The sequence below is a fragment of the Talaromyces proteolyticus genome (assembly GCF_021365285.1).
Source record: "Talaromyces proteolyticus strain PMI_201 chromosome Unknown BGW36scaffold_8, whole genome shotgun sequence".
NCBI lineage: Eukaryota > Fungi > Ascomycota > Eurotiomycetes > Eurotiales > Trichocomaceae > Talaromyces > Talaromyces proteolyticus.
Genome location: NW_025764284.1, coordinates 758,082 through 775,568, shown reverse-complemented (window position 1 = coordinate 775,568; position 17,487 = coordinate 758,082). Strand labels below are relative to the sequence as shown.

The window sequence follows — 17,487 nt, the reverse complement described above, 5'->3', positions numbered from 1 at the left end:
ATGAATTATTTTCAGCCGACGAAATAACCCCTCATTCTGAATTGATGTCTCATGTCGACCGACCGATCATGAGCAATCACATCATCGCCAACTCGCATTGCGCGTGTTCCCCCTCTTCGAAATTATCCGCTGTTCAACGCTCAACGATCCAATACTCAGCCTTCTTATCGTGGATTTATTTTTGTGCACCCGAGATATCCGGCAGAATTGATCTTGGATTGATCAGAATTACTAATTGTCCGAGAATCACACGTGGTGGAGAGACTGATCCTGCTTATTCTTTGATTCTCTCTGACAGCCCATTGGCACTCTAGAATCTAGAGTTTAAAACGTGCATTTTTACGAAATGATGCAATCGATTGACCAAACAATGATGCATTTGCTATCTATATCAAATTCCTGGGCTTTCCCCTATTGCTCTTTGCTAAAATATTTTGAGCAAAAATGACAGGCCTATCTATTAAACGAGTTGCCGTCATCGGCTCTGGTATTAGCGGCGTTGCAGCTGCAGCACATCTGCTTGCGGAGGGGCTAGATGTCACCGTGTTTGAAAGGAACAAGGCAGCTGGCGGGGTATGGTACGTATCCAGAGTCTATCTAGAGCCAGGATATCGCGACTCAACTCGTACTATAGGCTTTTCGATGAGCGCACCCCGATCGAACCAACCTATCCAGCCACAAAGCCATCGCAAGGAGAAGTCTCAGGAAACGACAAAGGAAGGGTTGATAGAAACGACTTGCAGCATGCGCCACCGGGGTATGGCTCTGAAAACAACGATATATTGTAATGAATGCTGCTGATGTCAATCATAGCCCATGCTACGTCGGCCTTCAAAATAACGTCTCCACGCCCCTTCTCAGAACGACACTTAATGCCTGGCCCGACGGGACCCCGGACGTTGTGAATCACGATGTCATACAGAAATACATCCAGGATACGTCGAGAAAGACTGGTGTAGAGGACGTTACCGTATGGGGTGCCAGGGTGACTGATCTCCGTAAAGATGGATCGACATGGCATGTGAAATGGACGACTCTACACCGTGATTCTGCGGGTACCAACGTGGAGGAAGTGCTATCAGCAGTAAGCATGCGATTTAGGTGCTTTAAATATAGGTGTCTGACTTTCGTAGTCTTTCGACGCTGTTGTCGTGGCGTCTGGTCACTATCACGCCCCTCGGGTACCAGACCTACCAGGTCTTTCTAGCGTGAAAGAGAGATGGCCAGCTCAAGTCCTACATTCAAAATCATATAGACGGCCGGATGAATTTGCAGGCAAGGTAAGCTCAAGTTTGACGTTTTGTGTATTAAAATCAGCTCACGTTTTTCCGTGTTCGTCTACAGAACGTCCTACTTATCGGTGGCGGTGTCTCGTCAACTGATATTGCTCGCGAACTTGGCCCTTTGGCAAAGAACATCTACCAGAGTACGCGGAACGGTGTTTTTGATTTGGCTGCCACTGTTCTACCAGAGAATGCGGCCAGGGTTAATGAAATTGCGTCTTTTGAAATTATAGAAGGCGGCGGAAAATCAGACCCGGAGTCTGGGGACGGCCCGCTTCCAGTTACCGTGCATCTCAAAGATACTGATCAGACCATCGGCGATATTCATCAAATTTTCATATGTACGGGGTATCATATCACACTCCCATTCTTGCCGGGCCTCCACGAAGACAAAACTCTGGCCGATAATGCGAGTGACACCGTTCTCGTTACGGATGGGACCCAGATTCACAATCTGCATAAAGATATCTTCTACATTCCCGATCCGACATTAGCATTCATTGGAGTGCCTTACTACACCGCGACATTTACTCTTTTTGAATTCCAGGCCATAGTCCTAGCCGCAGTCTTCTCCGGCCTTGCCAAGCTTCCCTCCAACGCAAGTATGAAAGATGAGTACGCGGAGAAAGTCCGAATCAAGGGAACTGGAAAGGGCTTTCATTCTTTGAAAGACCACGAGGAGGATTATGTGAAGGATATTCTGGACTGGATAAATGCGGGACGTGCAGGCTCGGGGTTGCCGCTGGTGCCGGGGTATTCTGAGACCTGGATCAAGGCCAAAGAGGTGCAGAGAGAGAGAATAAAGGTGCTTTTTGGAATCGCTTAGCTTAGTGTGTTAGTTCTAATCCATTGCTAAACAAGGACTCTAAACATTAGCCGCATTGGGCGGATCTGTAGGTAACAGAAATCAATCCTCCGACTGGAGCCATAATTGCAGCTTCTTTTTACTAATCCAAAAGCTGTTGACGTGTTGCGCGCTGCGCATCACAATCATTTCCTATCATTGGAGAGATCAGCCACTAAAGAGCACGTCATCATCCCTGCGTTCGGGCGTGATTTGCGCCTCAACAGATAGTTGACACAGACATAGTTAATTATTATGCTATTGGGAGAGAAGAACACGTCTACCACCTCCAAGCCACGGCATGAAACGACATGCTCATGTGGTCCAAAGCTGCAACATATTGTGCAACAATCATCCGACTCGATAACAATGCCGGCAGCCATGTGGGCAGAGCCTTGCGCAAATACCACCCCGGATGACGGAATCCTGCACAAGGAAGATCGACAATCACTACAACTCATGCTTCAAAGGTCAATTCTTTCTCTGCTGCCCGTTAGTTTTTTAAGTAGCCGGAGGGTTGTATGTTGCCAAATAGATTAAATAGAGGGGTATTCGTTTCCGTTTCAATCGCATTTATTTGATTCGGGGCAGATTCTATGTGGTTTCAACGTTTAACCCTAACCCTTTCAATGGCCCCGACGTCAGTTTCAATTAACGAGCAAGCCTCGGAATCTACAGAGGCAATCATCCAGAAAGAGGTCAAGAGAAAATGGACCAGCTATATTTGGGACACATTTGATAAGTCGCCAGAAGAGCGCAGACTTCTTTTCAAACTAGACTTTGCAATTCTAGCTTTTGCGTCTTTGGGTGAGTAACCCGATTTGATGGGACGATTGACAACTAATCTGGTTTAGGATACTTTATTAAATATTTGGATCAAATCAACATCAACAACGCTTTTGTGTCGGGGATGTGAGTACTTAACGAATGACCCATATATAAGCGTTGACTAATTAGACATACGCTGCAGGAAGGAGGACTTGGGTCTTTATCAAAATCAACTCAATTACATGCAGGCTTGTTGGACCGTGGGCTATGTTATCGGCGAGATCCCATCTAATATGATCCTAACTCGGCTTCCACCGCGGTATTGGATTCCGGCGGCTGAGGTATGAAAGCTGCGACGAATTGCATGATGAATTCGCTGATTCATGTATAGGTTTTGTGGTCGGTCCTTACATTTGCACTCTCACGAGCAAACTCTGCCCGGCAATTCTATATCCTAAGATTCTTCATTGGTAAGAAATATCACAAAGTCAACTTGAAGTCAACATATTACTTACCATCCGAGTACAGGGCTTGCAGAAAGCACTTTTTACCCCGGTATGCAATATATTGTCGGCTCGTGGTATCGAAAAGATGAACTGGCCAAGCGTTCCTGCATATTCCACACAAGTAGTGGGATTGGCAGCATGTTTTCAGGTTATCTAATGGCATCGGTTTATCATTTGCACGGAAAGGGTGGATTTAAGGGTTGGCAGTGGTATGGATGATTAAAACGTGGCGAACTTATAGATAAGTGCTAACCAATGTGAACAGGCTCTTTATAGTCGACGGCATTATCTCGTTGCCAGTTGCAATCGCAGGATTTTTTATTCTTCCTGATGTACCTGAGATCAGTAATCCATGGTACTTATCTGAGAAGGTCGGGGTTTGCTCGCGATTAATAAGTCAATATACTGACAAAAGGGTACAGGAAATTGCCTTAGCACAAAAGCGCATGCGTCTGGAAGGCCGAAGTAATCGACAGCCGTACACCAAATCCAAATTCAAGAAGATATTCTCGTCATGGCACATATACTTACTTACCCTTTTATATATGTAGGTGAACTGAAGCTGCCGTGTTTAGTAATTGACTTTAATGTTGGTAACTTGCATGCTGACGATCTCGCAGAACATTCAATAACTCTAATGGAGGTCAACCTATATTTGCCCAGTAAGTCGATTTATAAAATATGATAACCTGTGCGCCAACTTTCTGATACATAGACAGATGGTTGAAAACGTCTAAGGATCCAGTATATACGGTTCCACAGATCAATTCCTATCCAACAACGACATACGCAGTTCAAGTTGTGACTACCCTAATTTATGCCTGTATGCCATTTTACTATGATCCCTTTTTTAATATACCCCTAACTTATACTAACCACTCATACGCTTACAGGGACGTCCGATACTATTTTCCAAGGCCGACGATGGCCACCTATAATCTTTGGCGCTGTATGTTCATCGACATTTGAAACCTGCTAATACAATTATATATACTGACCCACACAAGCTTTCAAATTTACTATGCTACATTTCTCTCGCAGTGTGGAACATTCCGGCAGGATGGAAGTGGTTTTGCTATATCTACATGGGCTCAGGTTTTGGTCTGAGCGGCCTTTTGATGGCGTGTGTATCTCTTATACCCTATTTTTCTTTGGCATATCCTCTAACAAGCATGTTTACCGGCAGTTGGGCTCACGAAATATGTTCCGACGATAATGAAGAACGCGCATTAACTATTGGCACTATGAACGAGATGGCATACGTCTTTCAAGCATGGCTGCCGCTAATTGTGTGGCAGCAGGTGGATGCACCCAGGTATCACAAAGGATTTATTACGTCGATTGTAATGTCAAGTATACTCCTCGTCAGCACCTTTGTGGTTAGGGACCTTCATCATAGAGAGGACCGTGCAAAGAGGTAAGTTTGGTTTCTGTCGGACTCTTGGGTGCAATTTCATACTAATTGCGGCACTGTAGAAGGAATCAAGAGCGCCAGGCAGAAGATTCACCGAGTGATGATAGGCCACTCAAGGATCAAACCAGTCCAACACTAACAGGTGTTGAGGTATGATTTGAAAACTATAGAGATACAATGAATACATAGTATAGCTTAGATGTCAAAGCATGGCCCAACATAGCACCCACCATGTGTTTCCACTGGTCTTCTATGTAGAAGCTGAGAAATTTAGAGTCTATATAAATGTACCTGTATGCCAACCGACGATGATGTTAATCCAATAATTCCATTTATGCCTATCTATAGAGGAAGTTAAGCTCAAACTATTGGTGTGATAATAAATCTTAATGATCCGAGTAAATTATCACTAGTTTAAAAAGTCAACTCCTGACTTGATATGTATGTCAAATAGGATGGTTATATATATGAATTAGTCACAAGTATAACTAAAATTTGGACCTATAATCTACTATGTAACAACTGGCATCAGGTTCGAGTTTATTGAATGAGAAATCCACTTCACATCCTCACCTTTGGCTCCCATTCAGTCCACGGATGCATTTCCCCGCCTGTACGAATGACATGTTCTAACTTGACCGTGTTCACCATTCTTAGGTATTCCAGGTCGATATCGTGACCCCGCTCAGTTTCATCGCCGAGACAAGTTCATCTTTAAGAACTTTCAGATGTTAGTATGTGTTCAATATCTCGAGCCTCATCCGGAACACTCAGAACCACCAAAGTGGTCATATTCAATAGGATGCTTATCAATAATTGACTACAAACAAGGTGCGAATAAAATCGGTGGATCGCATAGTTAAGTAGATGACTGATCAGTTACTTGAAAGGTATAATGAGGGATGGTTTGTATGTTGTGCTTTTCGAGAAATTTATTTGGGACAGTATTGTCTTCAAGTAGAGTATTTGTCATCTCATGATCAATCATAGTCTTTTACAAGGAGTTTAGCCTGTTACGTAGTCGCGAGGTGATACTGGCCATTTTGAAATTGCTCTACACTAAAAACAATGCGCGTCAACGTAAATTCCAAGAAGTCAAATCTGAAAAGGAACCCTGGTCCCCAGGGAAATGGCCGTCGGTAACACCTTCGGTGCTACCGCACTCGCTTCCTACGGCGGCTTCTGGCTCTCCTTCGCCATCATCCTCACCCCCGGAGGCTTCGATATCATCGCCACCTATACCGATGACACCTCCGGCGTCGACGACTTCACCAACGCCTTCGGCTTATTCCTCGCTGGCTAGTTCATATTCACCACCATCCTCGTCCTCTGCACCCTGTGCTCCACTGTCGCCTTCTTCCTGCTCTTCTTCTTCCTCGACCTCGCCTTCCTCTTCCTCTCCCTCGGCTACCTGTACGGCGAGGGCGGTGCCCCCAAGGTCTCCCTCATCAAGGTGGGGGGATACTGTAGCCTGTTCGCCGCCTTCCTGGCCTGGTACAATGCCTTTGCTGGTATTGCCGATGATAGGTGCATCCCAAATCCTTCTTTTCCCTCTCCCACCTCCCCCCCCCCCTCTCCAGCAATACCCCAAACTAACCTCTCATTCCTCCACAGCAACTCCTTCTTCTTCATCCCCGTTGCGCACTTTCCCTGGTCCATCAAAGCCCGCGCGAGCCGCGTCAAGAACGAGAGCGGGGCCGTCTAGTTCCTCCCTCCTGCCAGTCTCTCGCTACTCAACGATACAAAAAGTAATAATACAAGGGAAGAGGTGAAGGATGTATAGTGTGGAGAATTCCGCTCTTTTACAAATTTTGTAATCGATACCAAAAGTTGAATGGTGCTTGAATTATCTTGTGGATTGATACCAAAAGGAAGACCTTCATCTTTCAGTTTTCTTCTCTCGCGGAGAGGCTGATAAATAGAAGATATATTGAGATTGCGATATCCCCCTCTACCTCCTAGCACCGCTTGCCTCTAATAACGCATATAAACGACTAAAGCTCCTCGTCTTCCATAACCTTTGTGGCCCGCTCAAGATAAACGGCTATCGTTGAAGACGCCACTTAATATGCTCTTCAAGTACCCCTCCTTGCTGCCATTACCAATCCTAGACGTATCTGTTAGATCGGGTTGACCGAATAGTCAGGGTCGAAGCTGAGATAAAACTTAAACCGTTCACACTTGATATTAATATCATATAAGAGCAAACTATTAGGGCCGTTTATGCGTTAGTTACAAACGATGAACAATGATAGAGTACCTAACAACCCTCATCAACAGTTCCATGACGCTGTTGTCTCCAATCAAAAAGGTTTGCATATCGACAATACCGCCATGAGAAACCGAATTCATATTACTATTATCGAATCGTTTGAGGCGCCTTCTTTAGAGACGCGAATCAATTTCGAGCTAAATGCGATGAAAAATATAATTGAAGGTGTAGAGTCAGATGGAAAATTCCATAGGAAAGCCGCTAACGCCAGTAAACACAAAACCTTTTGAAGCGGCTTACTCTTGGTAGTATTTTAAAATATATAATTTTTGTGTATATATAACTAAAGACTATAGAGTCCTTACGGAACCAGTACCTCACGCTTATCGAACTAATACATGTATCTGGAGGTAAGAAAAATGAATAGTACTTAGAATATTTTCAAATACTAATTCCATACCACTACTACACTCCAAGCCAAGGTTTTAAATAAGTCTTGGGAGCAATATAATTGCAATATTTTCAACAAGACAATGCATATGTATTATAGGGAAGGTTTGGACGCCATGTTTTGAATCACCCATTGGGTCTCCCGGACAAGCACATCTGGTCTCCAGAGATTTATGTTATGCCCACAATCAGGTAGATCAACCCATCGTGAACACGTGGAAAGCTGCAGCACCTCTTTCTGCATCATTTTCGAGTAGTTATCCCATCCATCCAGCCACTGGCGAAACTTTTGTTGCTGTTCTGGCGTCCCATTTCCAGCTCTTACCCCAGCTTCGTAAATTTTTTCATAGTCTGCTGCAGAACAGCACTTCACTATACTTAGTGGCCGACTGCCCAAAACTTTTCTACGCAGCTGTTTCTTCTCACGTAGTGTCGCACATACTTCATAAAACGCCGCTGTTTCAGACGCGTATGCTTTGAATCTTTGAAATATATCGATTGCCCTAGTTTTCCACTCGTCGCGTGATAGCTGAGCACCAGCCTTTAATCCAGTAATCTCAGCAAAATTAAGATTACCTAAAACAGCGTCGATGTTTGGATCCGGAAGGTGGAAATACTCTGGCTGCCTTTCGGTTGCACCATCAGCCAAAACCATCCCTGCAACATCGTCGCTACTTAGATGCAAAAACTCTCGGGCTATTATAGCACCGTAGGAATGTGCTACAAGAATATATGGGCCTGAAATTTGCGTTACTTTGAGCAAAGCATAAAGCTCCTTGGCTGCAGCAACAGCCTTTTTTCCTGGGAGATCCGGGGCTTCATCGCTTCTGCCAAGCCCAGATCGATCGTACAGTACGATTCTTGCAAATTTAGAAACCCCTTCCTGCACTCGGGGCCAGGATGATGATGATTCCCCTGATCCAGGAAAGCAAATGACCACGGGATCCTTAGTCGTGACCCCGCTGCCTTCAGAAAGATGTCGGATCGGACCGCTAACTGACACAAAGAGTTGATGTGTACCAATAGAAACAAGATCCGACTTGGTCGTAGATATTTCCCACTCAGACATGATTGTAGGAGGCGGGGTACAGTTGTCAAAAGTGGAACACTCAAGGATTGATATGCCGTGCATGCGCAGGATTAATTTGCCCCTCCATCGTCAGCTGTGGGTGTTGTAGGATAAATTCCACCAATCTGGCCAATGTGCAGTTGGGCGATTGTTGGCCTTACGAAATTGGGTTTAGATGCAAATAATTCCGGGCCAATCTAAGATTCTTTTATGGGAACTATGGTTTTATGCTTGTGATCTAGAACCGAATTTGATCGGACGATCTACAATCCATTGTATCCTTATTGGAGGGCCGTGACTAAGCGTCCGAGTCGGGATACCATATCCCAAACTGGAAACAGGATGCCTTGACCAATAATATAAAAAATAAAATATAGAGACACCTGATTCAGGGACTTGATTGAAGTATAGCTTCGAAGGTTTTATCATTATAGAAAGACTGGTCCCAGTAACACTTACACTGAACGATCGAGGGTAGGTCTATATGATCAAAAGATTACCAACATGCCTGAACTTGCACGAACTCTACCTGCATCGTGGTACTGCAGCCAGCCATTATATCAACTTGAGAGAAAGGCAGTTTTTCTCAAGGTGTGACAATTTTCAACTCCTCAATAACATTAATCACGTTTAATATCTAATGGTCTTACAGTCCTGGTATCTTCTCGGTCCAGTGACCCGATTTCTCGTCGTGAACGAAAGGGTCAGCTATGAAATCGCCCAAAAAGACATCCATGTATATAGAATATCCAAGACCTCGGAATTCCCGGGTCCCGGGGATTTGAGAGTGGTTAATGCTGATAATGTAACTTTCATATATCTTCCTCTTCATTCATTCCTTGAATACCCGTTGACACTAAATTTCAGGACACCGAATTACCCAGTTATGTCACGCCTACTGGACTTCTCTTTGCAGCTCTCTCTCAATCCGCACCATCATTTCATGAATTCTTTCCAAATCTTGAACCTCTTTTGTCCACAGTTGACTTCACGCGACGCCCCTACCGACGCAGTATCAAATACGAGGGCAACTTTAATTGGAAGACCATGGTTGATGGCTATCAAGAATGTCTACACTGCCAATACACTCATCCGTCCTTCAGCATCTATTATCCTCCAACATTCTACACGGTCTATAACCATGAGAACTTCTCTCAACATATAGCAGATCCCAAGAAACCCAATGACGGGCTATTCCTGTATTTCTTCCCCAATTGTACACTGAATGTGTACGGAGGCGGTATGAGCTCGTTCAGAGTTTGTCCAACAGAGACCCCAGGAGTAACTAGAATGGAGTTCGATTACTATCATATATCTGACGGAGACAAGTTTGAAGATTACTTTCGATTTGTACGACAGGTCGCGATCGAAGACTTTGAGTTATGTGAAAAGGCGCAGGCGAACTTAGAGAGAGGTGTATATGGGGAGGGAATATTGAATCCAGAGAAGGAATCAGGTGTTGCTTGTAAGTTTCTTCATTTTTATGCATATTAAGCTTAATTTAACAGTTGATAGATTATCAGGAAAGAGTGTTTGACCTGGTATCTGAGCAGTACGAGGAAGACAAGAAAATTGAGATACTAGATCACGATAGGAAAACAACTGAATCGAGTGTTGGATTGGTGGTGGAGACCTCAGCATAATGATTCCATTCTTCTGGTTTATAAGTTTGCGGGTTTTCATGATGATAATAATATTGCTGTTATGGCCATTGCTCTCTCATATTAAAAAGGTTCCGTAGCAAGCACTGTCATTTACAGGTTAAGTTTTCCAAATCTTGAAGAGCAGCCACTTACTCAGGTTTGTTGGTAAAGGCAAATTCGAAATATTTTGAAACTAAGCCTACATAGAGTAAATTTGATTTTGGTCAGTACATTCAAGAGTCGGGAGCCGGCTTTGTTGCGGGAATATTTGACCCAATCGGGTAATAGAGCCCTAATTTACAACTAAACCAGATATGACGCGCGATGATGTGACAGGCGTAGATCTGATAATGGGGGGGGTTTGGGCTCCTGCTATTTGTAGAAATCTTATACTAACTTCCAAGGGCCCAGTGTGATTTACTTGTTCTATCTATGTTATCGTAGTAGGGTTCGGGGCATCGCCGAAGGTTCCGTAGATTTGCGGTGTCCAGTAGAGTAGCATTGAAGCCAAACTCTGTAAGTCTAATTGTCATTATAAATGAGTGGCTCCCAGCTCACTTGATATACAATAATATGGTAAATCTTCACATTTTACATCACCAAGGCAGTCGATATGAAGGAATATTACTTAGTCGCAACCATTGTCGCCGCCCTTTTCGGCATTGTATCACTTCTCGCTTTTTCAAGATGGAGTAGCATGTCCAGATCGAATTCTTCACCCCACTCTTCAAAAAGACACTCAGCCAGAAGATTAGAAGACAAGCAACAATCCACATTCTCAGTGGACAAAGAATCCGATTTCCCAATTGACTGGTTTACGTCTTCGGAAATCTTCGCTCTGGAAACGAGAGCTATATTTTGCAAGGTTAGTCTTCTTTGAGATACGAAAAATATCAGAAACAAGGGAAACTGTTTTAAAAGACCATATTGGGTGTTAGTCTTGGATTTTTCTGGCCCACTCGTCCCGTTTCGCAAAGCCAGGCGACTATCACACTTTTTCCTTTTCCAACTACTCGGTTTTTCTCATTATGGGGAAGGACCGGAAAATACGCGCTTTTCACAATGTATGTCGGCATCGAGCATACAGTATTACCAAGAAAGAATCTGGTAGCAGTACAGTGTTAGGGTGCAAATATCATGGATGGAGTTATAACACGAAAGGCCATCTTGTGAAAGCACCCATGTTTGATGGCGTAGCTGGCTTTAAGAAAGATGAAAACAGCTTATTTGAAATTGAGACAAGGGTGAGTGGTAGTGGTGCAGTATGGATTAATCTGGACACGGAGTTCTCAAATCAAAATCTCAATGACAATGAAGGCGATTTTGAACCATTTTTGGATTTGAAAACGCAAAGCTCGAGATGGGTCGAGGGAGGGACTGTAGAAAGTGGCTTCAATTGGAAGAAAGCTGGTAAGTAAATTTCAGAGAAACCGTGGTTCCAGCTAGATCTCACTATTTGGGACTCGTATTTTTAGTTAATCCGAAGTTATTCAACGTTGGCTGGCCCAAGGTTTCCACGTTCTCAGCGTTTAATCTGTTGAAAAATGATCCTATCGAAACATCAGGAATCCATGTGTTTCCTAACGCAATTATCTACAAAATTCCTGGCACTAAAATCTGGTACTCAGTTATTCTTCTCCCATCATCCCCTGGTAAGACCCAGATTCGGTACGATATCTACTCTGGTTCGGCCAAGCCACAGCCGTCTATCGAGGCGGCCATTACGAGACAAATCGAAGAAGTGATTAGTACCAAGACAAAAGACCTCGAGTATTCCAGTATTGGGGAAATATCTCCTAAACAGGGAGATCAAGGTAATTTTCCAACTCTTCTGAGCTTCGCTGTGTTTTCAAATAGGCTTCCTCATTCATACTAAAACAGATAAAATTTTAGATAACCAATATGATATTCTTCTTTCCATGAAATCACACTCACGAATCGAGAAAACGCTGGGGCGACAAGTAAGTCCAGTGTTACAAAAATCGAAAACTAGTCAAAAATTTCTTCAAGCCGAGATATGTAAGTTTCCAGTTTCCTCTATAACAATCCCTGCACAAAGATCTGATGTTCCAAGTATGCAAGCAGTTGGATTGTTTGGGCCAAGGAATCGCAGAAGACTCTACAAAAGGGATGGAGGTTCTCGCCTGGTAGTTGGCTTAGATGGTCGGTAGTTTCCATGTTAAGATACTTATAGGGAGGTATTGTTGACAGAAGACGCGGGTCTTATTTGGAAGGGCCAGCTGGCATTAATTGATATTTCAATGTTAACTACCTTCCTAGTCAAGTCAATCAACCAAAACAGTCTTTGTTGAAATAAAAATCCATAATGTGGGTCAAGGTATACTAGAATTGTATTCACACTTGTAATACTATACTCATATGGCAATATTAGTTGTGAATATGTATCACACCCACCCAACAATATACAAGAAAGCCTCGCCCATGTATCCATTCATTAGCAAGCCCTGCGCGTACTCAATCAATTCATCATTGGGAATTTTTAAAGACTCAAATTTTTCCTTTTCTCCGTCTCCACTCCGCGCTCGAACTCGCCTCTCGATTAGGTTCTTCATCATCTGCTCTCCTGGGGCAACAACCAAATAGATCGGAGCAGATTTTTCCATCGGTGTAATCGATACTGACTCTTGCATAGCTGGAGTAAGCCATTGCTGGTTGTAGCTGGAAAGCTTTGCAGGGGTTGTGCTTGACATTCTCTTTTTCCCTGTCGTCAAGACAGATGCCGTTGGTAAAGCGACCTGGTCTGTTCCACACTCAGAAATGTTGCCGATAATAGTATACCGTATATCAGCTTCTGGAGAGAAGACTAGCAAAGTATTTACAGTTGAGCTTAGTTTCATACGGAAGGTTGTGAAATTGCGAGGGTCCAGGTAGACTGTATGACTAGCTGTGATGCTAGGTGATGCTGCACCTTTCTCGCTAGGCAGAATCATATCTAATGCGTCTTTCTGTACAGGAGATGGACACCGGGGAGCGATTGCTACAGACTTAGATTCGCGCAGAGTGACGGAAGGGATGCAAGACAATCTATGTGAAGCGATGCTCTTGTCGTGGCAATCGACACTGCAAAACCGTACGATATGACAAGCTAACAGCCATTAGTCAAAGACGTTTTCAGTGCTCATTCCTATATATAACTTACTGTTGCAAAGCGATGTAGTCTTGTTTTGACAGACAAGACACGCTCCATCTTCAAAAAGGCCCCATGCGCGTCTTTCGGCAGTTAGAACTTCACGTCGATGAAGCAGGTCTGTGACACGTTTTCTTGAGTAGTCCATACGAGAACGTGACGGATGATTCAGTGGAGTCTTGTGGGCAAGTTTCAGGAGGTTTCCATAGTTTTTTATAGCTTCATCCAAATGGCCCAGGTGCTCCAATGTCACACATAAGCCGCTCAAGGCGTCAAACGACTCGAGAGAATCGGCGCCCTTCATGGAAGTTGTTTCGTCAAATAGAAACACAAACAAATCACTAGCATCTCGGTTGAGTCCAGAATTCATATAAGCCCGTCCTAGAGTCTGTAAAACTCGATGGTTCTCGGTACATCTAGATCTTCGATAGTGGTCGATAATTAACTTTACGTCGGCTGAGAAGTCAAAATTGTCCGAGTCTTCCAAATACCTCGTGAGAGCATTTCTTGTTAGTGAGCTGTCGAAGCCTACCACAGTCTTGCAGTAAGGGAGCATCTTTCGAGACATTGATAGGGACTGATCATTCAGACCAAGTTTCTGATAGAGTATAGCTAAATGATTCATCGCATTTAGGGTGCTTTCGTTCTGTAGACCAAAGACCACTTCGAAGGCTGGAACAACATGCTCGAAGAGGTCAAGAGCAGATTCCAAATCACCAAGGCTAATTTTGATATTTGCAAGTTCTTGCATGGAACTCAATGTCTCTGGAGCATTCTGCCCGAGCACTCTCAGTCGACCAGCCAGTACTCGTTCATATAGAGCCGCTGCTTCCGTCGCATAGCCATCTCGTTCACATAGCTTTGCTATATCATTCAGCACAGAGTACATGACAGCATGGTCACGACCATACAATTTCTTATAAATTGCAAGTGCCTTCAAGAAGTAGTATTCAGCCTCACCGGCTGCTCCGAGAGTGCTGTATATGCAACCAACTCGATGCAAGACGCCGGCTTTTATTCGCTGGTCAGTATCTAACGCTTGGTATCTCATGAGAATATCCAAAACATCCTTGTATGTTGCAATTGCTGTTTTCAAATGCCCGTTTTGTAAAGTCATCTCAGCCTGGGATTGTAGTACGCGGATCTTTGACTTGATTGCGATTGATGATGAATCGGCACTAATGACAGAATAAATGTATGCAATCTGCTCCATAGGAAGTATGCGTTGTCGGCCAGAAACATCCTCAACAACGACACCCTCTGAAACGGTCCGCATGTGTACAAACGGGCTGCGCTCACCCTCAATGTCCTCGGGCGAATAAACTCGGAAGCCTAGGCCTCCATCTCGAGCCTCATTTACGTTATTACTAGCACGGCTTTCACTCCTGGTTGACATTTCTTCGCTTCTCTTGGGTTTGGAAACAAGTGAAAATCGAATCGAATTCTCCTTCTTCATCAGTTTTCTTGGCTGGCTTGTCACAGAGTCGGATCTTGATAGCCCTAAATTCCGTTAGTAAAACACAGAGAACCAGTCCAAGGCACCCACTTTTTGGAAATTTCAAACCAAGGACGGACTTCAAGAGAGACATTCGGCGAGGGACAGTGTTGCCTTGGCTTTCATGAAAGGTTGTATTGTTCTTGTCCACAATATTTTCTTTGTCTTCGTGCATTGTAGACAACTGGCTCTTGTCATCTTGGGAGTATTAGTAAACGACCTGTCCATCTTATTGGCAATATCTTACCAGAATCGCGCATGTCTAGCCAGGTGGTGAATTGAGCAATAGGAAAGTCAACTATGTCGGTGGAATCAACTTCTTGAAGTGCGCCGTCTGCCGCATGCACTGAATAAAAATCAGCCCTGGCTTTGATGGAAATTATACGAATTCCAACCTCGTTCAATATCTTCTGCCATTGAGAATGAAAGAGCGACAATTTCACCATCCTCTCTATGCTCGGGTCCTTATCGAACAATTAGCGTAAATTGATGGTATAACAAGCATGCACCTACTCCGGAGTGGCCAAGCATCGAGAATCTTTTGTGATTTCCTCTTGTGCAATTTCCTCAATGCATTCTCGGTGGGGCTTAGAGGCACTACTATTGAAGTCTTCGGCGTCATTTGTGGGTGAGAAGATGCCCTCTTGTGATTTGATGTCATTTCCTTTTTGAGTTGTCGAAACTCCATGTTTTCGTGGTAATCGTAGTGCTGTTTGAGTTCATAGCTTGCAAGAAAATCTTCTCTTAACTCAAAGCCTCAGTGTAACAGCTGTAAAGGACTTACGCAGTATCGCACCTCCTGTCGCACTGGAGGCATATAAGATCATTTGATTGATCTATGGTCGTTAGATCTGGGGCATACCAAAAAAAAACGCGGGGGACATACGCAAGCTTTCATGTGCATCTTTTGCCTCATCATCGACAAACACATCCGTACACTTGCTGCAGGGTACTCGCAAGGGCCGACCCTCCAGAGGAACCAGCCTCTGTTCAATTCGATACCCTTTATTGATAAGACTTATATTTCATTAGCCAGGATCCAATTTTATCCACCATAATTTCCCTACTTATCTCTCATCATCACATGCACGACAATGGCTGCCCCAGGGCAAAACTTGGTGAGTCGGTGGCTATCCAGCTCAAGCCTATCTCGGTCAGATCCTGCACAGACAACAAGTATCGCTCGATTGAAATTTACATTGACGAAAAAACAGCTTCGCAATCACCACAAACAATATCTTTCAGCTCTACCATAGAGCCTTCTTTGTTAATCCTGGGTGGAAATTTTCGCAAGATGTCTTGGAAGTTTTTGATGTCCGTTTTCATCTTGTCTTGTCCTTTTGCACATCAATAAAACGCCTTCCTAGTTCTCTGCGTCAATCGTACCATCTGGTCCGAACTCTCTCCATTGTGAAAGCAAAGTTGACGCCTTCAAAACAGACTTTCGTGGCCCTTCTAAAGGGCATGATTTCAGAAAAGCTCCAATCTCGGAATCCGAGCTTCGAATCTCTCGTTGTCGATCGCTATGGGATTGACAATGTATGTCGAATTCGCTCCTGTTTTCAATTAGCAGTGCTTCAAAAAAAATAACCTGAAGCCCTAGTGAGGTTGAATGCACCTATCGAAGAAGCGTTTTGGGCAGTGGTGGCATTGCATCGTGTTTCTTGATCATGTACTTCTGAATCTCAATGACAAAGAAAGAGAAAAACAAAGTATTATACTTTTGAAGACGTACATGGCATTGAAAATATTTTATCTTACACAAAGGTCCAAGTTTGTTCTCGGCCCCTTTCCTACGCCATTATTTTGGGAGCAAGTGGAGTCTGCCATGCACAGCTTTGTGACGGTATCCGAGAATGGCCTCGAACTTTGCGCCCAGGGAATATTTTCTCCGACCTTGGCCCCTCGCATGATTTTCAGAGCTAGTAGCTGTAGTACACATTGGCTAGGGATAGAACAAGCAGGTAGAGAACCAGTGAGAAGTTCAAAGCAAAAGCTTGGCGCCAGTGCCCAGCTGTCGTGGACAGCCGATTGGTATTCGGCAACAAGGGCACGGAGAGCCCTCGTCACATTAGTGAAAGCAACACGTCGTCTTTGGTGATCTTCATCATAGAGCTTTCGATGTGGGGTGGAAACAACAGAGCATGGTTTTACGGCCTTGATAAGGTTGATGGCTGTCATCCCTTGCAGCCGCCTTTCTTCACATTCGGACAATGCAGATCACACGTCACATCTGTCGCAAACTATTATTTATCTTGCTGGATTATTCATATAATATTACGCATGAACACGTCGACTGCGTTTGACTTTTCTTCAAGGCTTACATCAACTGTCCGGATGACTGGATCGGGCTTAACTTTTACGGTCGTATCAGCTCCGAATGCTCTACTCCTTGGATACTGTCGGTGGCGGGGGTGCTTGTGTGAGTCCATACGTCAATTTTCTAGTCTGAAAATGAGACGCGTCGGACGTATCTCCTAAACTATGACCTTCACTCTATCGCGCTGTCCATTACTGGCACTTCACTAAACTGTTCCCCAGGAGACAAAAAGCCACAACCCTACAAAGGCAACTCGGGAAGTCCATCCGAACGAACAGACGAACAGCTGGGGCAAGGGAGAGGCATTATTTGCTTCTGAACTGTTTCATCTCATT

At 44.1% G+C, this 17,487-nt stretch overlaps 6 protein-coding genes across 6 annotated transcripts; 3 read left to right on the top strand and 3 right to left on the bottom strand.

The window, feature by feature from the left end:
• The first annotated feature begins 10 nt into the window (after positions 1 to 10).
• On the top strand, positions 11 to 5,029 carry BGW36DRAFT_417989 (pantothenate transporter). Its single transcript, XM_046219402.1, has 18 exons — positions 11 to 578; positions 635 to 757; positions 814 to 1,084; positions 1,134 to 1,280; positions 1,345 to 2,088; positions 2,787 to 2,934; positions 2,982 to 3,039; positions 3,098 to 3,236; positions 3,287 to 3,365; positions 3,424 to 3,610; positions 3,667 to 3,772; positions 3,824 to 3,948; positions 4,022 to 4,063; positions 4,121 to 4,224; positions 4,295 to 4,350; positions 4,409 to 4,524; positions 4,588 to 4,818; positions 4,878 to 5,029. The coding sequence occupies exons 1-18, from the start codon at positions 445 to 447 to the stop codon at positions 4,969 to 4,971; spliced, it is 2,904 nt and encodes a 967-aa protein (XP_046070276.1). The 5' UTR covers positions 11 to 444; the 3' UTR covers positions 4,972 to 5,029.
• An 861-nt stretch (positions 5,030 to 5,890) lies between these two features.
• On the bottom strand, positions 5,891 to 6,474 carry BGW36DRAFT_429020 (uncharacterized protein; the record flags this gene model as incomplete). The annotated part of the gene is made up of 3 exons (XM_046220631.1): positions 5,891 to 6,099; positions 6,130 to 6,356; positions 6,413 to 6,474. 3 exons carry the CDS (start codon positions 6,472 to 6,474, stop codon positions 5,891 to 5,893), a joined length of 498 nt encoding a protein of 165 aa, XP_046070275.1.
• A 1,013-nt stretch (positions 6,475 to 7,487) lies between these two features.
• BGW36DRAFT_382174 (putative alpha/beta hydrolase) lies at positions 7,488 to 8,603 on the bottom strand. The gene has a single exon (XM_046216491.1). The coding sequence runs from the start codon at positions 8,544 to 8,546 to the stop codon at positions 7,572 to 7,574; it is 975 nt and encodes a 324-aa protein (XP_046070274.1). The 5' UTR covers positions 8,547 to 8,603; the 3' UTR covers positions 7,488 to 7,571.
• A 447-nt stretch (positions 8,604 to 9,050) lies between these two features.
• BGW36DRAFT_360841 (uncharacterized protein) lies at positions 9,051 to 10,189 on the top strand (the record flags this gene model as incomplete). The annotated part of the gene is made up of 4 exons (XM_046214217.1): positions 9,051 to 9,137; positions 9,199 to 9,351; positions 9,414 to 10,011; positions 10,062 to 10,189. The coding sequence occupies 4 exons, from the start codon at positions 9,051 to 9,053 to the stop codon at positions 10,187 to 10,189; spliced, it is 966 nt and encodes a 321-aa protein (XP_046070273.1).
• Positions 10,190 to 10,802: 613 nt separating this feature from the next.
• BGW36DRAFT_452973 (Rieske [2Fe-2S] iron-sulfur domain-containing protein) lies at positions 10,803 to 12,340 on the top strand (the record flags this gene model as incomplete). Its single annotated transcript, XM_046221857.1, has 5 exons — positions 10,803 to 11,054; positions 11,128 to 11,599; positions 11,665 to 11,967; positions 12,047 to 12,208; positions 12,264 to 12,340. 5 exons carry the CDS (start codon positions 10,803 to 10,805, stop codon positions 12,338 to 12,340), a joined length of 1,266 nt encoding a protein of 421 aa, XP_046070272.1.
• Positions 12,341 to 12,594: 254 nt separating this feature from the next.
• Positions 12,595 to 17,013, bottom strand: BGW36DRAFT_462776 (tetratricopeptide repeat protein; the record flags this gene model as incomplete). Its single annotated transcript, XM_046222177.1, has 12 exons — positions 12,595 to 13,295; positions 13,350 to 14,837; positions 14,884 to 15,030; positions 15,080 to 15,178; positions 15,228 to 15,296; positions 15,346 to 15,557; positions 15,617 to 15,668; positions 15,719 to 15,849; positions 15,900 to 15,977; positions 16,031 to 16,169; positions 16,219 to 16,388; positions 16,667 to 17,013. 12 exons carry the CDS (start codon positions 17,011 to 17,013, stop codon positions 12,595 to 12,597), a joined length of 3,633 nt encoding a protein of 1,210 aa, XP_046070271.1.
• Between the last annotated feature and the right edge of the window lie 474 nt (positions 17,014 to 17,487).